At 37.3% G+C, this 18891-nt stretch overlaps 1 protein-coding gene across 2 annotated transcripts; it reads left to right on the plus strand.

The window, feature by feature from the left end:
- Positions 1 to 4794: 4794 nt before the first annotated feature.
- On the plus strand, positions 4795 to 17405 carry LOC103721762 (transmembrane protein 120 homolog). 2 transcript variants are annotated; one of them, XR_003388462.2, is made up of 10 exons: positions 4795 to 5215; positions 5346 to 5424; positions 5541 to 5635; positions 8320 to 8424; positions 8520 to 8599; positions 9495 to 9585; positions 9656 to 9763; positions 16216 to 16302; positions 16399 to 16530; positions 16834 to 16903. XR_003388462.2 is itself a non-coding variant. In XM_008812089.4 (10 exons), exons 1-10 carry the CDS (start codon positions 4991 to 4993, stop codon positions 17187 to 17189), a joined length of 1107 nt encoding a protein of 368 aa, XP_008810311.1. In that variant the 5' UTR covers positions 4805 to 4990; the 3' UTR covers positions 17190 to 17405. The 2 variants fall into 2 exon arrangements, 1 of the variants encoding a protein (XP_008810311.1); XM_008812089.4 differs by lacking the exon at positions 16399 to 16530 and adding an exon at positions 17022 to 17405 and having other exon boundaries at positions 4805 to 5215; positions 16834 to 16902.
- Positions 17406 to 18891: the final 1486 nt, after the last annotated feature.

The raw sequence follows: 18891 nt of genomic DNA on the forward strand, positions 1-18891 counted from the left end.
GTTTGATTTTGAATGTAGTAATGCAACGTTCTCATGCATGTGTGCTTGTCTTACATATTCATTAGATCACAGTCAAAATAAAGAATCAAGTACCAAATTCAATCAAATTGTCAAAAAGATCAGTGCATAAAATTAAATTGCTCGGTACTTGGATGGGAATTATATTGTTTGTGCACATGAGGTGGGCCAGAAGAGTTTCCTCCGGAGTGGCATTTCATTCAGATTGCTCTAATCTTTATGTATAAAGTTGATGAGATCATGCAATAGCGATCATCTATCTTAAACAGATCTTAATGAAACATTATAATGGTGATAAATGAAGCAGGTCGGAGCGCTTTGAGATATGTGCAGTGAGTGTCCTTAATTATGGGTCATATACTAGGATCTATGCAAGAGGATGAATGAAGACGTTCTTAGTGCTTTGAGATCTATGCAGCAAACAATCCTTAAGGGCTCGTTTGGTTCGCGGGAAAAGAAGGGGGGAAAGTGTGGTCAACGGAAAAGTAATGAAATGCCTCTTGTTTGGTTGGAGTTTTCAAAGGAGAGAGAAGGGAAAGTTGTATTCCCATGGGAATGTGATTCCCACATTTCAGGTGGACAAAAGAAAGGGTTTGAAGTGCTTTGAGATTCGCACAGTAGGTGATTCTTAACTACGGACCGTAAACTAGTGGTGCTTTGGGATCTATGCAAGTGGACGTATAAAAGATTTTTGAGTGCTTTGAGATTTACATGATGAGTGATTCTTAACTATGGGCTATATACTAAAGATGCTTTGAGAGCTGTGTAGGTGGATGAATGACGAGGTTAGGAGTGTTTTGAGATCTGCACGAGGGATAATTCTTAACTATAAATCATATACTAAAAATTTTTTGAATCCGTGCAAGCCAATAAATGGAGTGTGGAGTGTTTGGAGATGAGTGGAAGGGTCATTTTGGAACAATCTGGAAACTTAAAAGGATCGGTTTGAAATTTTAAAGTTGAGAGGGTGTCCCTATATTTTTCTCTGATTAATTTGAATTATAACTTTCCTTGCAAGAAATTGGGAGGGGAGATGGAGAGTTGAAGGGACAGGATTAACACAAACTCAGTCAAACGGTGACTTACCTGAGCCAAACGCAACAAATATGTAGACCTAAATAGCTTGACCTAGTTCACCTAATGCCCATTTGACTCGACCAAACTCTTTTATCAGGTTACCCTCTTATTACAAACTCTTTTATCAGGTTACCCTCTTATTACACTTACAGGATTATTAGATCCATTTGCTTCCATGCATTTTGATGTGCCAGCTCAAGATAAATTCTATTATATTTCAACCTCCATTCAAAGAGAAAATCAATTGAAAAGTTAACTATAAAAAATCAGAGATGAGTTAAAAGTAGTTTTTAGAAATTTCTTTCCTTTTATGGTGCATTTCCGGTCTCCTTCACCATCTCAGTGTTATTGGGTCAAGAAGCCGGTAGATGGTGACTCTTTGACTACCTATTTTTGCTCACCTACTTAGGTAGCCCAAACTAATCACAAATAAACAAGAGTCGGCAAGGGCAGAATGTTGCTATCCTATTTTGTGTCATAGACTTACAGCCTAAAAACTTAAGTTGTTGAGAGAAGGACTGCCTAGGCTAATAAGCCTATATGACACTTCTTTTATTAGTCAATATGAGACTATGATGGTCCGTTTCTTGTGAAACCTAAGAAGTTTTTGCTATCGAGACCATGGAGCATCCATAAGGATAATAGAGTTATAATGACTCCTGTTCATCATGTGCAATGCTAGTGGATGGTTTCATCGAAGGAAGGAGATAAGACTTTGGAATAAATTGGAAAGTCATATAAAAAGGTCCTTTCATAATTTATTTGATATCCACTATCACTGTATACCATCTTGTAGTTCCATGGGCTCTATGCATTATGATCTAATTAATGATTTTACCTAAGATTTCCGAGAAGTAGGAACACTTACTTTGTTATAGGGGAAAATGTAGGTGATGGAGGCAGCTACATTCTCTGATGTACCGCTGATTCAACGGGCATAAGATATAACTTCTCTGTTTTGAGACAGGTTAGGACTGATACTGGCTGTAGACAAATCCATCTTGAATGATGTTTTCTTATTTCATTTATCGATGAAATATATGATGGTCACTAAAAGAGTTATTAATTTTGTGGGGAAAAAAATTATCTCATTGATGTGGTGCTCCCGAAAGCGAAATGGTCAGACTACACCTAAATCCCATCTAAAACCCACTAATTTCTTGTGAGTTGCACCAATTCCTGTCATCTAGGACCGGTTAGCTAAGCAAACAGCAAAGCGAGAAGGGTAAACATTACTCTACTTTTTAACTTCACTTCTAGCTTTGCTAGGTTTTATTGATTCAACTTGCTGAGGTTCCACATCTCATTTTACTCCACCATTTAGATTTCATCCAAACGTATTAATCTTTAACATTTCTTCAGGTTTTGGATGAAGCTGCCTTTCATCTTGTAAAGATTTTTTTTTTTAAAAAAAAAATTTGTAGTTGAAAAGAAGCTTTTATTTTTCCAACAACTATCACCATAGATCAGATAGATAAACCAAGTTCAGCTTAGTACGAATTTGTATCTAGTCACCATCATGCAATTATGAATCTTAAGATCCTTCCTACCTCTTCGGATCTCATGCAGTAGGTTTGTCCCCGTGCCGTATCTAACCATTTATGAGCCACCTCTCCAAGCAACCAACAATTTCAACCACCATAGGATCGTATTCTTTGGAATTTCTGCTTTTATACATGGCATATATGGCACCAAGGTAGGGAAAATCCTGTTTTAACTAATTCGAACCTTATCCAAGAATCTAACTAAATCTCTTTTATATTCTCCGTATCTAAGATGAAGTGGAGGTATTGTTTTTATGAGTGTCGCCATCTTATATTTCAACTTAAGATAATAATATAGAGATGGAGAACGGGTCACCAACAGATGCAGTGCTTTGTTAACTATTTAGTTATTCTTATTAGTTTTCTTTACATTGAAAGCTAAACTTCTTCTAAAAGCACCGCTCGGCCGCATCTGAAACCGCCTTCATGCATCGAGGGAAAGCTATTTTGTCCATTTCCTTTGTCTTTCCAACCGCTTTCTTTTTGGCTACTAAAATGTCTCATTCCAGGCCTGCCAGTCTTAGCTCAGTTATCTGCATTCTTATCATATTTTTCAACACAATGTCATTCTAGCAATTCACAAATTGTCTTCATTCAAAAAGAAAACAACTTTTTTCCAATGCTTTTTAAAAAGGTCCATTGGGTTATTTGGTCTTACTCTTTTAAGAGGAAGAATGCCAAAAGATGCATAGATCAAGGCCTGGCCAAACTTGTGACGCACTTCTTTCTTAAAGATAAGGCAACTCAAGAGGCAGAGCTTTATAACAGATAGGAATTGCAAGATTAAGGAAAGGTGGCAACCCATCTTGAAGTGTTATAATATTAAAAGAAAAACAAAGAGAAGCATGAACTGCTTTCCTCTATATATGATCCAACACTATTGCCTATGTGTTGCATATACCCCTTTTCAGTAAAATATATTTTACTTAGTTTGATTTTGTCCAAGAGATTAAAAAAAGCGCTTCATTTAAAATAGGAGTGCACCAATTAGATATGAATCACAAATATCAATATCTCCTGTAACATGATCGTTGCTTTTTCTCGCATTCATCGCATATGCCTGCCTCTAGTTTATTAATCATTCAAAGAGATTAACAAAATTTTATTTCAATTGTTTCATTCATATTTTCTTGGATTGGTATGGAATCCATTAGCTTCTCGAGATGCTAAACAGAGTCCATTTGCTCATCTATATCTGAGAATTTAGCTACAAAAACCTTTCTTTTAAATTGTATACATATAAGATAATGATTTACTTATCAGAAAATATATTCTCGTCGTTATTGTTATTACCATTGTATTATTATTATTGTCCTTGTTAATATATACAAAGATAGATCCAAGAGAATAGAGTTTTGCTCACCTCACAAGAAGATGGATGGGCTGCACGGTTCTTTGGATCTTAAGAAAAGAAAAAAAACAAGATGTAAATCCATATTTGAAAAAAAAGCTCATCAGAACCATCTAATATGAGTTTGGCAATCCACCAACATGGTTATAGAGGTATTTACTATTGAGGATAAGAGGTATTTTAAGAATAGAAAAGGAGGGATATTTTGTGAATAGGAAAGCTTCTACATGGAACATTGGCAAATTTATATGATTTTGAGGAGTTTTAGAATTAGGCAGATGTACGGACAAGTAGATGGATATTGTGGTATAAGTTTTGGACTGCACAAACCTCATTCAAGGTGTGGGATGCTGCTATTTTACGGTCACAGATGGCCATCCACAATGCCCCGCACTCCAAGAGCACCAAATTCCACCCAAAAAAATCTAACTAGTAGCCACTGCTTAGAAACATTCAGGCTATGGTGTGTGGGGGAATGACAAGGCAAACCATGTGTACCAGGAAACCAGCCACGAATTACTTATTCGGAGCGCTTCAAAAATTGTTGTCTTCTTTTTTTTTTTTTTTTTTTTTTTTTTTTAATGTATTCATATCCGTTGTGGTTGTTAAATCTGTTTTAGCAAATAATAATAATAATAAAAAACCAACCACGAATGGCAACACGTCAACGGAGGGCAAAAAAATCATGACCATAAAAAGAAAGAGAGAAAGGGAAGGGCACGTTTTTTCCCATAAGAAACAGCGCTCCCATCCACCACCATAAAGATTAATAAAACCCAGACAATCTTCCAGGTGGCGAACGAGCGCGACCAAACGCCACCATTTTCCATATCAGCAAATATACTAAAGAAATCCAATAGTGAAGAAGGAACAAAAAAAAAACCCTGCCCTAAAAGAGGGAGAACGCCACCAGCGCCACCACCAACTCTTCTACCCCCTCTCTCTTTGGGAGAGAAACCAAGCGAGCAGAGAATAGAGAAGACGGTAGAGAGAGAGGGATATGGGGGAGGCGAACGAGCTGGGGGAGGAGGCGGCGCGGCTGGCGGAGCAGGCGAGGGAGCTGCAGGACGCGGCTGCTGCGCTCCTCTCCAAGACCTGGAACGAGGAGCAGGCCCTCCGGCTGCGGGCCCTGGCGCTCGAGTCCGAACTCAAGCGCCTGCGATCATCCGTCGACTCCGCCGCCAAGAAGAACCCCGCCGCTCTCGATCAAAAGATCGCCGGCAAGGTCTGTGGACCCCCTCTGCCTGCTCGATCCCCAATGCGGCATCGCGTGGATTGATTTTCTGGCCGTCTGATTTATAAGAATTGGATCTTTTTGTCAAAAAAAGTAATTTTTATGATTCTTTGGTGCTCAGATCGATGAAGAATTATGCAGGGCGAGATGCCTCGTCAGTGATGGCGATGTGTCATCGCTTCTCCCAAGCAAGGATCATGGTTATTTCTAGCTACTCAAATGCCTTTTCCCCTTTTACAAAGAAAAGTTTTTTCTTTGATGCTACTTTTATTGGATTTATTGGTGAATTTGTTGATTCTTATTGTTTTGTGATCAGGTCGGTTCTTGAAGATGTTTCTTGGCCCCGTGAATGTCAGGGCAACGAGGAAAGAGGTTCAGCTCAAAGTGAAAGAGGAGTACAACAGCTATAGAGTACGGTGATCTTCTTATGCTGTCATGCTATAATAGGGGATCTAAGTTATTGACATCTACTTGCATATATCGTGGTGGCGATTGGGTTTTTGGTGTTTTGGGATAGATCGATTTAGGATTATGGGTAGAGTGTTGAGGGTGGATCTTGTGAACACTAAATGGATCATTTTGCTGGGTGAATCAGACCGGAGTTGTTGCTTTGCTTTAGGTTTTGTTGGCAAAGGAACGATGGATCTTTGTCTGTTTACGAGCGTTTTTAGAATAATTGCTGCATTTGATAATTATGATTGAAAAAGAATGGTTGGGCTTGAGAGTTAATACATTTTAATTTTTTTTTTCTACAGGATGAAGAAAGAGAGGTTAAATATAAGCATATATTAGGGAATTAACAGGCTGTAACCTAAGTTAATTTTTTTTGGTTGTCTTATCTATAATTGCCTTTGCATCAGAGCAGACACTAATGATTGTTTGTTTGAAGAATCAAAGAAACACTCCTAGTGAGGAGAACCTTGTTGCTTTGTTGGACTTTGTTATTCTCTCCCTTGCTAAATCACTCTTTGACGTCTCAGTGGAGTACCTGATGCTATTTACATGATGTCTTTATACCAATAGCTATTACCATGCGGAAAGCTTGGAACCATTTCAAAATAAATGAAGGAAGATCCTTGAGTGGATTTGGAACCAATTTTGAGGAGTTTTGTAACTATGGACTCAAAATCCTGTATTCATTATGCACGCACCTGTATGATGTGTAGTTTCCAATGACAGTGTCATTCCATTATTGAGATTATTTGAATCTTTTAAAAGGTTATCTTATAGCTTATATACACATCAGAGCTCCTTCATTGCTTTGGCACTTCCGCTTCTTGCATAAGGCTCATGAGAACATTTGTCAAGATCTCTTAAAAATAGTCATTTATTGGAGGGTAGTCACTGCCGTAATGATTTCAATTTCTAGAAACATGTTTGTTATAAATTCTTTGATCAATTGAAGTGCTTGTCTTTCTTTATAAGAAGACACATATTGTATAGATAGAAAGTATCAGATATTTCTATTGCATAGATGAGGAAAGGGGAAAAACAATTGATATGCCAACGCTTTAGCAACTTCTCTCAAAGATGATCCTTGGATTTAGGGGTACTCAAGGCCAATATTGAAGCACGGCTACCATTGCCTCCATCATTGTTAGGGATTCTTCGTTTAAGCTTAAAACAGAGTAGCAACTTAAACCACCAGTTAATAAACCAGGAGTTGTTTAGATACAAAACATCAGATGATCTACTTTAAAGGACACAGGTCTTGGTGGGTAGATCAAATTAAAGTTAAGGCCAACCTTTCAGTTTCCGATATAAGTTTTGCTGTTTTCTTCTGTTTCTTGAAGTCCTAGGCTGAGTTCTGGTAATTTGGTAACTTACAAGGTTAATCCATTGGGGAATTTCTGTGACAGTTCTTTATTTTGGGGTTTGTTTGATTTATAAATGGGTTCTAAGAATTTAGTAGAGTGAAGGTAGTCTATGGAATCAAGTTAATCAATTATTCTAAAACGGATTGGGCTTCTAATTAGTTGGATGACATTATGGGTTGCAACATTGAATTCTTAGAACAATCCAGATACCCTTCATACAAAGTACTATAAAATCATTAGGTTTTTAAAATAAAACTTGGCCTCTAGGCTAATTACGGCTTCCACGTACACTAGAATTTGTTTAGATCCCTAGACCTCTTTGACTTTAACTGCTCCATTGCCAATATTTTTTTTTACTTCATGATGTTGGCAATGGTTTTGTTAATTTCTCTAGGCATGTGTATGTTTGTTAAAAATTCCTAGTCACGACCATATTCAGGTGCTCATCATGGTTCATCTTTCTCTTCATCTCTTCTTTATTTTTATCGTATGTGCTAATTAACCCTGTAAAGATGCCAATGTAGAGTGAACGAATTTTATATCTACGAGGATGTTTGGGTAAACAACATTCTGGAGGATGACTTCTCCCTCCTCAGTACTTCTACTTTTGCTGTTCTCAAGTCTAATTTTATGTCCCTGCCCATTTTTTTGTGTTATCTGCTAGGAAGATCACTCAAAATATTGGGAAAAAGTGAGTATTACTATACTGCAAACTGACCCATAAGAGTTCCTTATTTCTGTTTAATTAGCCATTTATTTATTGACCTCGTTCTGTCGCACTTAAGTCAAAAACATTTTCCTAACTAAAATCAATTCTGCACCCATATCTATTTGATGCCAAAATACATTCTGTCTCGAATCTACTAGGAGCATAATTTCTCATGTCAAAGTTAACATTAGTTGGTCTGCGGTGTTGGAAGATGAGACTCATTTCCTGCGTCGAGCTTGCAAATTGTTCATAATGCTTGAAGTTCTAGTAATAATTGCCATTTGAAGGCAGAATGAGTCTATTTAGAACTGAAACCAAGCAACTTATTGTACCAGCCAGACATGGTGAAATGCTCTAGGATAATCTTATGCTGCATGTCATGCTACACAACTGCCTTGCCTTGCTATAAAATAAGACCTGCATACTTAATATTGATTGCCAATAATTTAATGGCATGAAAATGAAGAGTATTTTATGTTGTCAATAATGAATACTTTCGATTGTTATCATGTGTGATACATGGATAACCAAATTATGCTTTATTAATGGTATAATTTTCTTGTTGACAGGACAGAACGGCCTTTTTATTTCTTCTTTTTCCATGCACTCTACTTTTTTTAAGGTCTTATATCTGGGATGAATGCTTGCCAGCATTGCCTGTTCAGTTGTATCAGGTATAAAATTCTCTCTGGAAGTGACATCATTTGTGGGAATCTGTTTTGCAATATAACTATTTTGGGTCAGAGTTCATTGGATTAATTGTTTTCAGGCTTGGCTGTTATTTCTCTACACAAGTCTAGCATTGCGAGAAAATGTATTGAGAGTAAATGGAAGTGATATTCGTCCTTGGTATGTAAGGCCCTTTTTCATGCTATTGCTTTTATTGACTTTACAATTATGGAGGCATACTGTGCTATCTGCTGTTCTAGTTGGGGAAATGATTATCTGATGCTTTTTCAACAGTGAAATTCTTACACTTTATCTGTTGAGTGTGTTACGGAATCTATTTTGTTATTCAAGAAAGATGTTATTTCTGTCTAAGAGACATAACCTACATATGAGTTTATATAATTTGGAATCAAAGTCCTGCTTCTCCCTACTTACATCTCTTTAATTATTTTAATTATTTGATCATGTTTTCTGAATGTGTACATCTATCTGGTCAACATTTGATTCCATGTGCGGTGACTCTCCCCCGCACCCTCCTCCCCCCCTTCCTTCCTTTGTAGTCCTTGGAGATGAGTAATGTTCTTTTTGAAAAAACATCTAATTTATTTAGAATAATTTACGGTACCGAAGAATCACACTTTATTAATGAAACACAAAGAAAAGGCTCATGAGTAGTATTATTACATTTATGACATTGTTTTACTGAAAATTTCATGCATTAAGGGAATGCCTAGAGGACTAGGGTACCAAAATACTTCGTACTTTGCATTGATCCTTTCTTGAAACTTTTGTCCTCTGAAATAGATGTGTCAAAAAGATTCAAGAACTCATCATGGGAAGATATCTGACAGTTAGAATTAAAATTTAATTATAATCGAGTCCATCATAAGGTTCCACCATTTAAAGATATCAGTTTATAGACACTTAACTAATATCATTGGTGATTTGGGTCCATGGATTGGTCATGACTGATGTTGAAAAGCCTAGAAGAATGTGTTGATTTGAGCTTATAGTGTTAATTGCACCCCTGGGTATTATTATTATATTGAAACTAGTGTTATTTATTCTCGTGCAGGTGGATATTCCATCACTACTGTGCTATGTTAATGGCTCTTGTAAGTCTCACATGGGAGATAAAGGGGCAACCTGACTGTGCCAACAAGCAGGTAGTTGCTTAATCATTTCCCAATCATCACATAAGAATTCTTGACCCCAACCAGTAAGACTTTTTTTCAGAAAGGGGTACAACTATTTCTGGTATGGGCTATGATGCAAGGTGTTGCAATGCTTCTACAAAACAGGTATCAGCGTCAAAGACTGTATACTCGCATTGCTCTGGGAAAGGTAACATTTCACACATTCTGTTATCTTCATATTTTGTGCATAAAGATCTTGAAATTTGTTTTTATGTACACCCTTCTTATTTCATGTAGAGCATGGAGTCAACATAAGGAAATGCCAGAGCATTTCTTGAGCCTTCTATTGTTAGTAGAGTAGCTATGGTCACTATATTTATCTGGCAATGTTTTGTAGCGCATGCACCTGTAACCACAGGAGCAAGTGATGGAGTAATGCAACAGGCAATGAATCACTTGGTTTATTCATTGATGTGAGTGTCAGGTTGTCTAATTATTATTTTGGAATTGGGTGTGAGGTGGGGGGAACTAATAGACCACTACTTCTTACATATTACACCCTGAATTTCTGTGTCCACCCTGCATGTATGCATGTGCTAACTTTATAAACTTGACAAGCCATAGCATACTTGCCTCTGCGATGGATACTGAGAGCACATGATGGTACGGGTATTTGTTAAGACGTTTTTATTGAATACTGAAAGCACATGGTAGTATGAGTGTGTGAAAAGAAGTTCTTAAGCTAATTACTGAACTTGGTAGTACGAGTGTTTGTTAAGAAGTTTTTACTGGATACTGAATGCACATGGTAGTATGAGTGTGTTAAGAAGTTTTTAAGCTAATTACTAAACTTGGTATGAGGAAATTTGTGTGTGTGTGTGTGTGTGTGGGTGTGGGTACTGAAAGTTTGTGATGGTATGAGTGTTTGCTAAGAAGTTTGTAATAGATACTGATAACATGTAGTAGTATGAGTTTGTTGAGCTTGTAAGCTCCTTACTGAACTTGATATGAGGAATTGTGTGGGTGGGTGCATGCATGTGTGTGGAATGGTGGGTGTGCATGCACGCATTCTGCAGAGCTCGAAGACATGCTATAGTTAGACCCAAATACAAACAGCATCTGCATCAACACTACGAAAACTGTACCCAGGCAGTTGGTCAAGATACAAAAACATGCTCCTTGCTCTTTCAGAAAAGAAAAATACAAACATCTTAAAGATGCGCAATATTGCAGTGAATTATAACTGCATCACTCGCCTAATTGGTGTCATAGGTGCATACCTCTAACAAGAATGTGGATGAAAGGAAGAAAATAAGCTATATTCCCATAAAAGTATTGATAAAGCATTAAGGAGTGCAGAAGCATTGAAAAATTGTATCACCACACAAATCGTATGCAAAATGAGGCCTGGATACTATCAGGTGGGTAAGAGCATCAACAAAATTATAATATTATGGGCCGTTAGTGGAAGAAATGTAAATAATTTTCAATTATTGTTATAAGAGTGAAAATTTGATATTCTGATCTAATTTTAGGGAAAAGGGGTATAAATCTAAAACATACTTAAATGCCACACTCTAGAATCAGGTGAAGGTTAAATCCATTATAGCCTAGGGGTCTAGGAAGCATTGACATGGGATACAATATGTTACCTATCTTAATAAACAACCAAAAACCGTACTTGGTGTATCACCATTTAAGACAATAGATGCAGGAAAAATATATAAACTAACAACAATATATGCGGCAAGAATTCTATTATCGCCACAAGTAACTCAATGTCATAACAAAATTAAATGTGGCACCTGATAAAATAATGCAATCAGCATATATAAACTAATAAAAACAACTGCAGCAAAATTTTATTATCCCAAAAAAATGCAACAACCTAATAATGGAAAAAAGGTGTAACAAACATTAAGACTAGAATAATGGTGGCCTCGTTGAACTCTTTGACTTCACCATGAAGCCCATCAATAATACGAAGAATTAAAGGGAAGACATTCCAGCATGCAAAGGGGAAAAAAGATTACCGACCATGCTGGAGGAGAATGAAGGGAATAAAAAGGTCATGGAGGAAGATTAAGGAGGGGAAAAGCACTGTTGTCTATGTTAGAGTTCTTTATTTTCAAAATAACGCCTCCTATTCTTATCTGTTGTGAGAAGTTTGAAACTTTGACTGCTATGTGTTTTTTTTTACGAAGATGTACTTCTTTTCACTTCTATAAATGCGATGTACATCGGCAGGTTAGGAGAACTCTTCCTTCCCTTCTATCTTACAACCATACTCTCTCTCTTACAAATTAACAAGTATGGGTGTTGGTATGCTATACTTTGGGTGTAGCTTAAAGTGTAAAAAGTGTGCGGGCTTTGTATCCTAGGGACAATACTTTCCCCAAAATTTACCTGTGGAAAAATAATTGTCTTTAAGAACGTGCCTTAAGCAGTACGCCTAGCCCAATTTAATTTTATTTTTGCAGATTTTCTTTGAATTTAGTACATGAAGTTCCGTAACAATTTAAGGACAATTATTCTTCTCAACTATGGCTACTTCCGTGACAATCAATGTTCCTGCACATGAAGTTGAAGTTCTCGATCAATTTGATGGGCACAATTTTAAGAGATGGCTTCTCAAAATCCATTTCTTCCTTACCATGCAAAAGGTAGCATATGTGCTTCAAATAGCATGTACTGTGATAACAAGGTAGCTATTCACTTGGCAAAGAACAAGAGATTCACAAGTAAGACTAAATATATTTCAAGAAAATATCATTAGATTAGAAAACTAGTAAATGAAGTGTCTCTTCATTAAAGGAAACAAATGGTCAAAGTTTCAGAAAAAAAATATAACTACCTCCAACGGAAAAGAAGAGGTGTTATTTAGAAAATAAAAACCTCTAACAATTCCTCATAATTTTCAAAATAAACAAAATATTAATAGCAATAGATTTATAAGTGCTAGTATGATGCAGCGCTATAGGTAGAAAACCCTTAACCTATAGTTTGAATATATCATATCCAAGGATTGCTAAACTGGTACTGGGTTCCGTACCGGTCGGCCCCCGGTCCAGTTCGGTACCAGTTCGAACCGGACGGAACTGTCCAATTCTGTCTAGTACCGGTCAGTGTTACTGTGATAATTTTTGATCATATCAGACTCTTAAGAACAAGAAGATTAAACCTTGATCTTGTTAATAGAGTTGTCTGAAAGATTATATTTACATCACACTTCGGTATTGGTGTTTAAAAAACCATGCTTTTAAATGTCATGCACTTCATCCTATGTTCAAAAATGCTCTAAAACTTTACCAGTTAAAGTCCATAGAAGCCACCTTGACTTCCATACTTATATAGGCAAGCTTATGCAAAGTGCTTTCGTTCACTCCAATTCATACAAAAGAGAAAGTACATTACCTCATAAAAATGGAATTTGCTTTGAAATCTCAAATTTCAAAGATCTAACTATTAGAGACTTCATGCACAAAATTCAAGAAAAACTTGCAAAAATAGAAATAACTTGGGCTAGGCATACCGGTTAAGGTACTTTCTTAAAAACAATTATTTTTCACTATGCAGGTGGTTTTGTGGAAATTATTGTCCCCAGGATACCCATACCTGCACACTTGCTAATTTGTACTAAAGAGTCTGGTTGTAAGAAAGAAGGGAGTTCGGGACGGTTTCGGCCGATTCGAGTCGTACCGGTGGGGTTTCGAAAATGGAATAGAAAGAAAGAGAGCAAGCGGGGGAGGAAGAGAGGGAGAGGTCGGGACACCGACGGAGGGCTAGCGGAGTCTAGCGGAGGCCGCGGCCGGCCTCCCACGACCTCGCTTCCTGCGGACTCGGCTGCCCTCCGCCGGCGTTTGCCACCTTCCTCCGGCCTCCCTCTCTCCTCCTTTTTCTCTCTTTTTCTCTCTACCATGGTACCGTATCCTCTGTCGGTACTGGCCCGACACGGTCCGTACCGAGTCGTGCCACTAGAGAACTAGTACGGTGCCCGGTACCGGTTCCTCCGACCTTGGAAGGAAGAGTAAATCCAAATCTGTCGGAGTACATCACATTTATAGAAGTGAAAAGAAGTGCCTCTTTGTAAAAGAAAAGGGTGGTGGTCAAAGTTTCAAACTTCTCTCAATGGTTAAGAAAAGTAAATGAAATGTCTCTTCATTAAGGGAAACAAGTGGTCAAAGTTTCAAAAAAGTTATAACTACCTACAATGGATAAGAGGAGGAGGTGTTATTTTGAAAATGAAAAACTCTAACAATCTATACATCTGAGCTGCTGTTGTAATGCTGATGTTGTGTTGCTGGTGCTCCACAGAAGCCGCCGCTGCCCTCTTGTTCTTCTCTTCCTCTCTTTCCTCTTCTCTCAATTAGGGCATGAGATGAGGGAGGCCGATGAAATTTGGGTATATAACCTATTTTCCCAAAACCCGATAAACTGCTAGCTGCTTTAAAGTATTTTGAAAGTTCTATTGAATGTGTTGGGACATATCATAGGAGTATCTGGGTGTCATTTTAATTACAAACAACTCAGAATACTCTGACTTTCTGTAGTGGACATGTATTAGGGCGTATGCCAAACCTTTGTTGTTATCTGATACATATTAGATACATCCAAGACTGATCTGTTGGAGTAATCATGCTCCTAGGTAGAGGTGAATCCTTTTCTCTAATTCACACTTATGCTCAAGGGTTGGGAAAAGATGGAGGAGGTCCATTGCCTTTTATATATTTTAAAAAAACAATATATAAACTTTTGAGGGTGCATGTGATAGCATACAAGGCTGTCAAAGCAAATACTTAACCCACTATTTTTCTTGCTATCCAAGTTCCAAGGCATGATATTCCAATATAGACTGTTTCATACCTGTCCCGATAGGTCTCAAGGATCTACAATAATGCCTGAACAAGTTCAAACTCATTATTGAGTGTCATAATGACCAAAAGTAAATTGAATACATAATTTGATGTGAGTTCCATGATCACCTCTAGAACAAGTATTGCATAAATTATGCAACTCATGTTTGAATTATGCCTTCTAAAATGGAACCTTTATTCATTTTACCCATAAATGGAATCCTTAATCAACACTGATAATTCATGATGCTGATATTGTTTTTATTGCATGTAAACTTGCATTTTCAATTTTATAGATTCCAAAGTTCGTGAATTTGGTACCGAATGCTGTACGAGTAGTATAGTCTCAGTTCGGTACCTATTGGTACACTCCTATGGGGCGGTACATAGCGAACCTTGATAGACTTTGGAACAAAATAACATGAATAGCACCACCAGTTTAGATGAAAATTGTCAACTAATCATCAAAGCTTCAAGTTTGATATGTTAGTACATTGTTGCTTGGCACTGGAACATTACATAGTACGTGTCACGTGCTGTGTTATGCTGGTTTTTGGAATGCACTGGCATGCTGGGTGCAGGAAGCTAATTTCACTGGCAGAAATCAGCTTGAGGAGAGATATTTTGGGCTTCTTTGTTATAACTATTCTAAACTTCTAAAGCTTTTGTTGTAACAAGGTATGGCGAACCTTGGTACCCTGTTCTCATGAGTTAGTGCATTTACTTCAAGTGATCCAAAAAGAGTACCATTCGATACTGGTACTTCCACATGTTATGCACCAGTATGGACTGGTACAATGTACCATGCAAGGTATTCTATAATTGTACTATGGTTGAGAAGCTATACAAGAATCTGTGGCTTCTTGATCCCAAAATACTTGTGCAAATTAATGAGGATTGAAATCAATGAATAGTGTCATACAATAAAAAAATCAAGACCTGTACCAGGTGTTGGTTTTGTGCAGTTTATTATTTAGGATGATATGACAAATTAGACTCTAGTAAAGTATTAACAGAAAAAAAGAGCATCTGATGTTAGGATACCGTTGAAATCATTGCTAAAACACATAATAGAATGAAAACTAGACAAATCATATTCAAATAATTATGCATTATATCATAAAATCCCAAGTTATCAATATAGAGAACCAAGGGCATCATACCTGTTTTGCAATGAAAGTAAACATGGATTTTGCGAAAGAATGAAGCAAATTTTATTTAAATTAGTATTAAATTTTATGAAAGTGAAACCTTCAGGACTGATAACGTCAAACAATTCAATATTAGAATTTTATGATATGTAATTCCAAAACATCATGCTATCAATATTTAAATTACATGCTTTTCAATTAGAATTAGTATTTACTTTTTATGAAACAAAACCATGCAACTCTGATTATCTCTTCTACAATGTCTTCAAAGTAATCATGAAAATGTTGGGATATCTTATGTTGATACAGTGAATTTTAAGTGCTGGAATGATGATTTACACTGTAAATCATCTAATGGGGACAAAAGGCTGTGATATACAAAACTACAGTAGACATAATCTACCTATAAAAAAAAAAGAGAAAAAAGAAAAGAAATATATACACACCTCCAGAATTTTCAAGACCATGCCGGGCAGCCGGAGTCCAAGATGATCTTGTTTCTCGTTTGGCAAGATTATATAAATGCTAACGACCTGTCATTTCATTTATTCACTAGCTAGAGGGTTTAACTGTTTTGTGAACTTTATTTTCATAACTTAAAATACTTCATCAGGATCATGATTCTTTGGTAATTTCATTTTATATTCCATCAACAGGCTAAAAGGATGGATGTTGTGTGGGGAGAAACTGCTGGTGTGGAAGGTCAACTATTGCTGTTATGCCCCATTCTCTTTATCTTGCAGGTATCTGATACTGACAACTTGAACTTACGTTACCACAGTTTGCATGCTTTTGACAACTTCCAGCAAAAAACTGTATTAACTTAAGCTACTTCTTAGGCTCTGTTTGAAGAGAAAGGAAAATGATTAAAAGTGAGAACATTGGAGTTTCTTATATGTAGTTGAGAGATGATGAGATTTCGGAGTTGCTGACATATAATTGGAAGATAATTATGGCTAGATTTCCCGGATGTAAGAGTTTATTTTCATTTCTTCAACATTCTCAGCAATTAATATATATAGAGGCATAAATGGGAGCAGCTCAGAGAAGGGTAATATTTTGTTCCAAGTTACGATAGCGGTTGCATATTGCTAGAAAGCTTACAGATGAATTTTCCTATATAAGGGTGAGAGATTTATGTCATGATTCAGAATTTAAGATATCTTGAAGAGTAACCTTAGCTTTTAAGCAAATGCACCGAACATGATTCTAGTCTTCGCAACTTGAGACTCTTACTGGCAGTTCCCTTTTCTGTCAAAACTGCCTCATTGCAGGGTTTTGAAGCATATGTTGGGATCTTACTGCTTCGCACAGCTTTGGTTGGTGCTATCCGTGAGTGGCAGGCAAGATATATTTTGGCTCTCTGATTCTGCTGTATTGCTTTCTGCTCTTCCCAGAGATAGTTAATGGCAGTCTTAATTTCACGCAGATGTCTAATATCTGTTCTCTTCTACTCTTGCAGGTCATAGTTTGTGGGTCTTTGCTGGTTTTGATGGCAGTGGGTAACTTTGCAAACACAGTACAAACCCTCATGGCAAAATCCAGATTCAAAGCAAAGATGAGGAGAACCAAGAGCAAGCATGATTTTGATGCAAATGCATCACCTCCCAACTCATCGCCAACTTATTGAAGATCATAGAACGTTTCTTAGCCAAGGAGCTCTTTTTTGAAGAATATGTTGTCTAATGCTAATTTGTCTTTGTAAAGCATTATTTTGTTCGCTATAGCTTCTATCCAAATGTCATCAATATTTTCAGTTGATCTACCCGTGCATGATGAGGTTAGAGGGTGGTTTCCAATGTGACCTTTAGTTGGTAATAAATTCTTTTTTCCCTTGTTAGTTGCATCCTTTTGTCTCTACCACCGCTTTAGTTCTCGAACCCTGAAGCTTAGTCCTACTAGTGCTTCAACCAAAATTTGTGGGTATGAGGAAAGAAGTAAATAGAATTTAAGAGCATATTTTGGAATTCAAATGGTTAAACATGAAGGGCTAGCTCTTCTAATCACATTCATCTGTCAGTATTGTGTTTTGAAGAGGAGGATCGTCTACCAGATGAGGGAAAGAAGGGACCTCACAGGGCATATGGGCTTCAATTTTTTTTTTTTTGGCGATAATATGGACTTGAGTTTGATAATCAAAGATTAGCCAGATCGGTTAATCACAATCTGCAATTATTGGGATTTCAGAACGTGTTTAGATGGTGCTTGGATGGGTTTGACATACTTGCATCTGAGTTCTGCATGAGGAGCTATTTGAATTATTAATTTGTTTTTTTTTTTTTTTTTTGATAAGTCTGACATTGTTATAATAGATTGAGCAGCCATTTCATGGTATAATGCATAAACACAAGCTATGTAGGAGTGAAATAACCCCTGGAAATTACAATAGAGATGCTGTCACTACCATTTGGTGGATCCATCCCCATCGGTCAGAGCAAATGGCAACCCGGTGAGGTTGGCCGATTACTCGGTGGCATCTGAAGTGATCATTAATAAACGACGTCTCTCAAGTGGTTGGCATTCTTGCCCACCCAGGAGTGGTCCAGGTCTCAAACCCCAGCTGGTTGGCACACTCTCCACTTGGGAGGGCTTTGAACCAGATGGAGTTTTGATCATGGTACAGGCCTTAAAAGGGAGGGACATTGGTACTTCAAAATTTAAATGTTTCTCGCATCAAAGATGCCCTTGCATGCCATAAGCTTCCGACTGGTCCCAAACCTGTCCCAACTATTTTGGGGCTGGCTTGACAGGGGCCTATCTCCAATGCATTTTTTAGGGTTTTTTCAGTTCTCTTTTTGTTAATTTTAATCTATATCCTTGAACAAAGAGCAAAGCACTCCTGACTATAACTAGCTCAGATTTTTCTTGCATGACCCCCGTACCATTTTTCAGCCACTTTACCATTATTGTTGCCCAATGCAACTCCAGTAGTTTCTCTAGTATCGCTTGCTTGCTCCATTCTTCCTAGTTTGATGGAGCAAAGAGCTCTCATAGAGCTTACAGAGCTTTGTAAAACCCTCAGACAGGAAGGAGGATGACCTTCATAATAGGCCTCAAGACAAACCTTTAAGCACATCAAAACGGCAGTATTCGATAGGCATCCCATACCTCATGCTCACGTTGCAGTTCTTGAGATTAATAGGTAGGGAAGGCTGTTATATCTGATTCCATATTTTTTACTGAATCCCAGGATCAGTAGAATTCCTGATATCTTGGAGCAGAATTAAAGCGCAACAGTTTCCAAGCATATTTGATGGCAAGGTGTTGTTACAGATCGCCATATGGAAGGTAAAGCAGCCTCTCAGGATTGAGGAGGCGATAAATACTTCACT

This window comes from Phoenix dactylifera, chromosome 18, assembly GCF_009389715.1.
Source record: "Phoenix dactylifera cultivar Barhee BC4 chromosome 18, palm_55x_up_171113_PBpolish2nd_filt_p, whole genome shotgun sequence".
Lineage (NCBI taxonomy): Eukaryota > Viridiplantae > Streptophyta > Magnoliopsida > Arecales > Arecaceae > Phoenix > Phoenix dactylifera.

Bases quoted from the DNA above. Each gene is read 5' to 3' on its own strand.
- LOC103721762 (XM_008812089.4), top strand. From the start codon at position 4,991: ATGGGGGAGGCGAACGAGCTGGGGGAGGAGGCGGCGCGGCTGGCGGAG. The intron at 5,636-8,319 runs GTACGGTGATCT...TCTTGTTGACAG, and splicing joins AGGAGTACAACAGCTATAGA to GACAGAACGGCCTTTTTATT. The intron at 9,764-16,215 runs GTAACATTTCAC...TTCCATCAACAG, and splicing joins CTCGCATTGCTCTGGGAAAG to GCTAAAAGGATGGATGTTGT.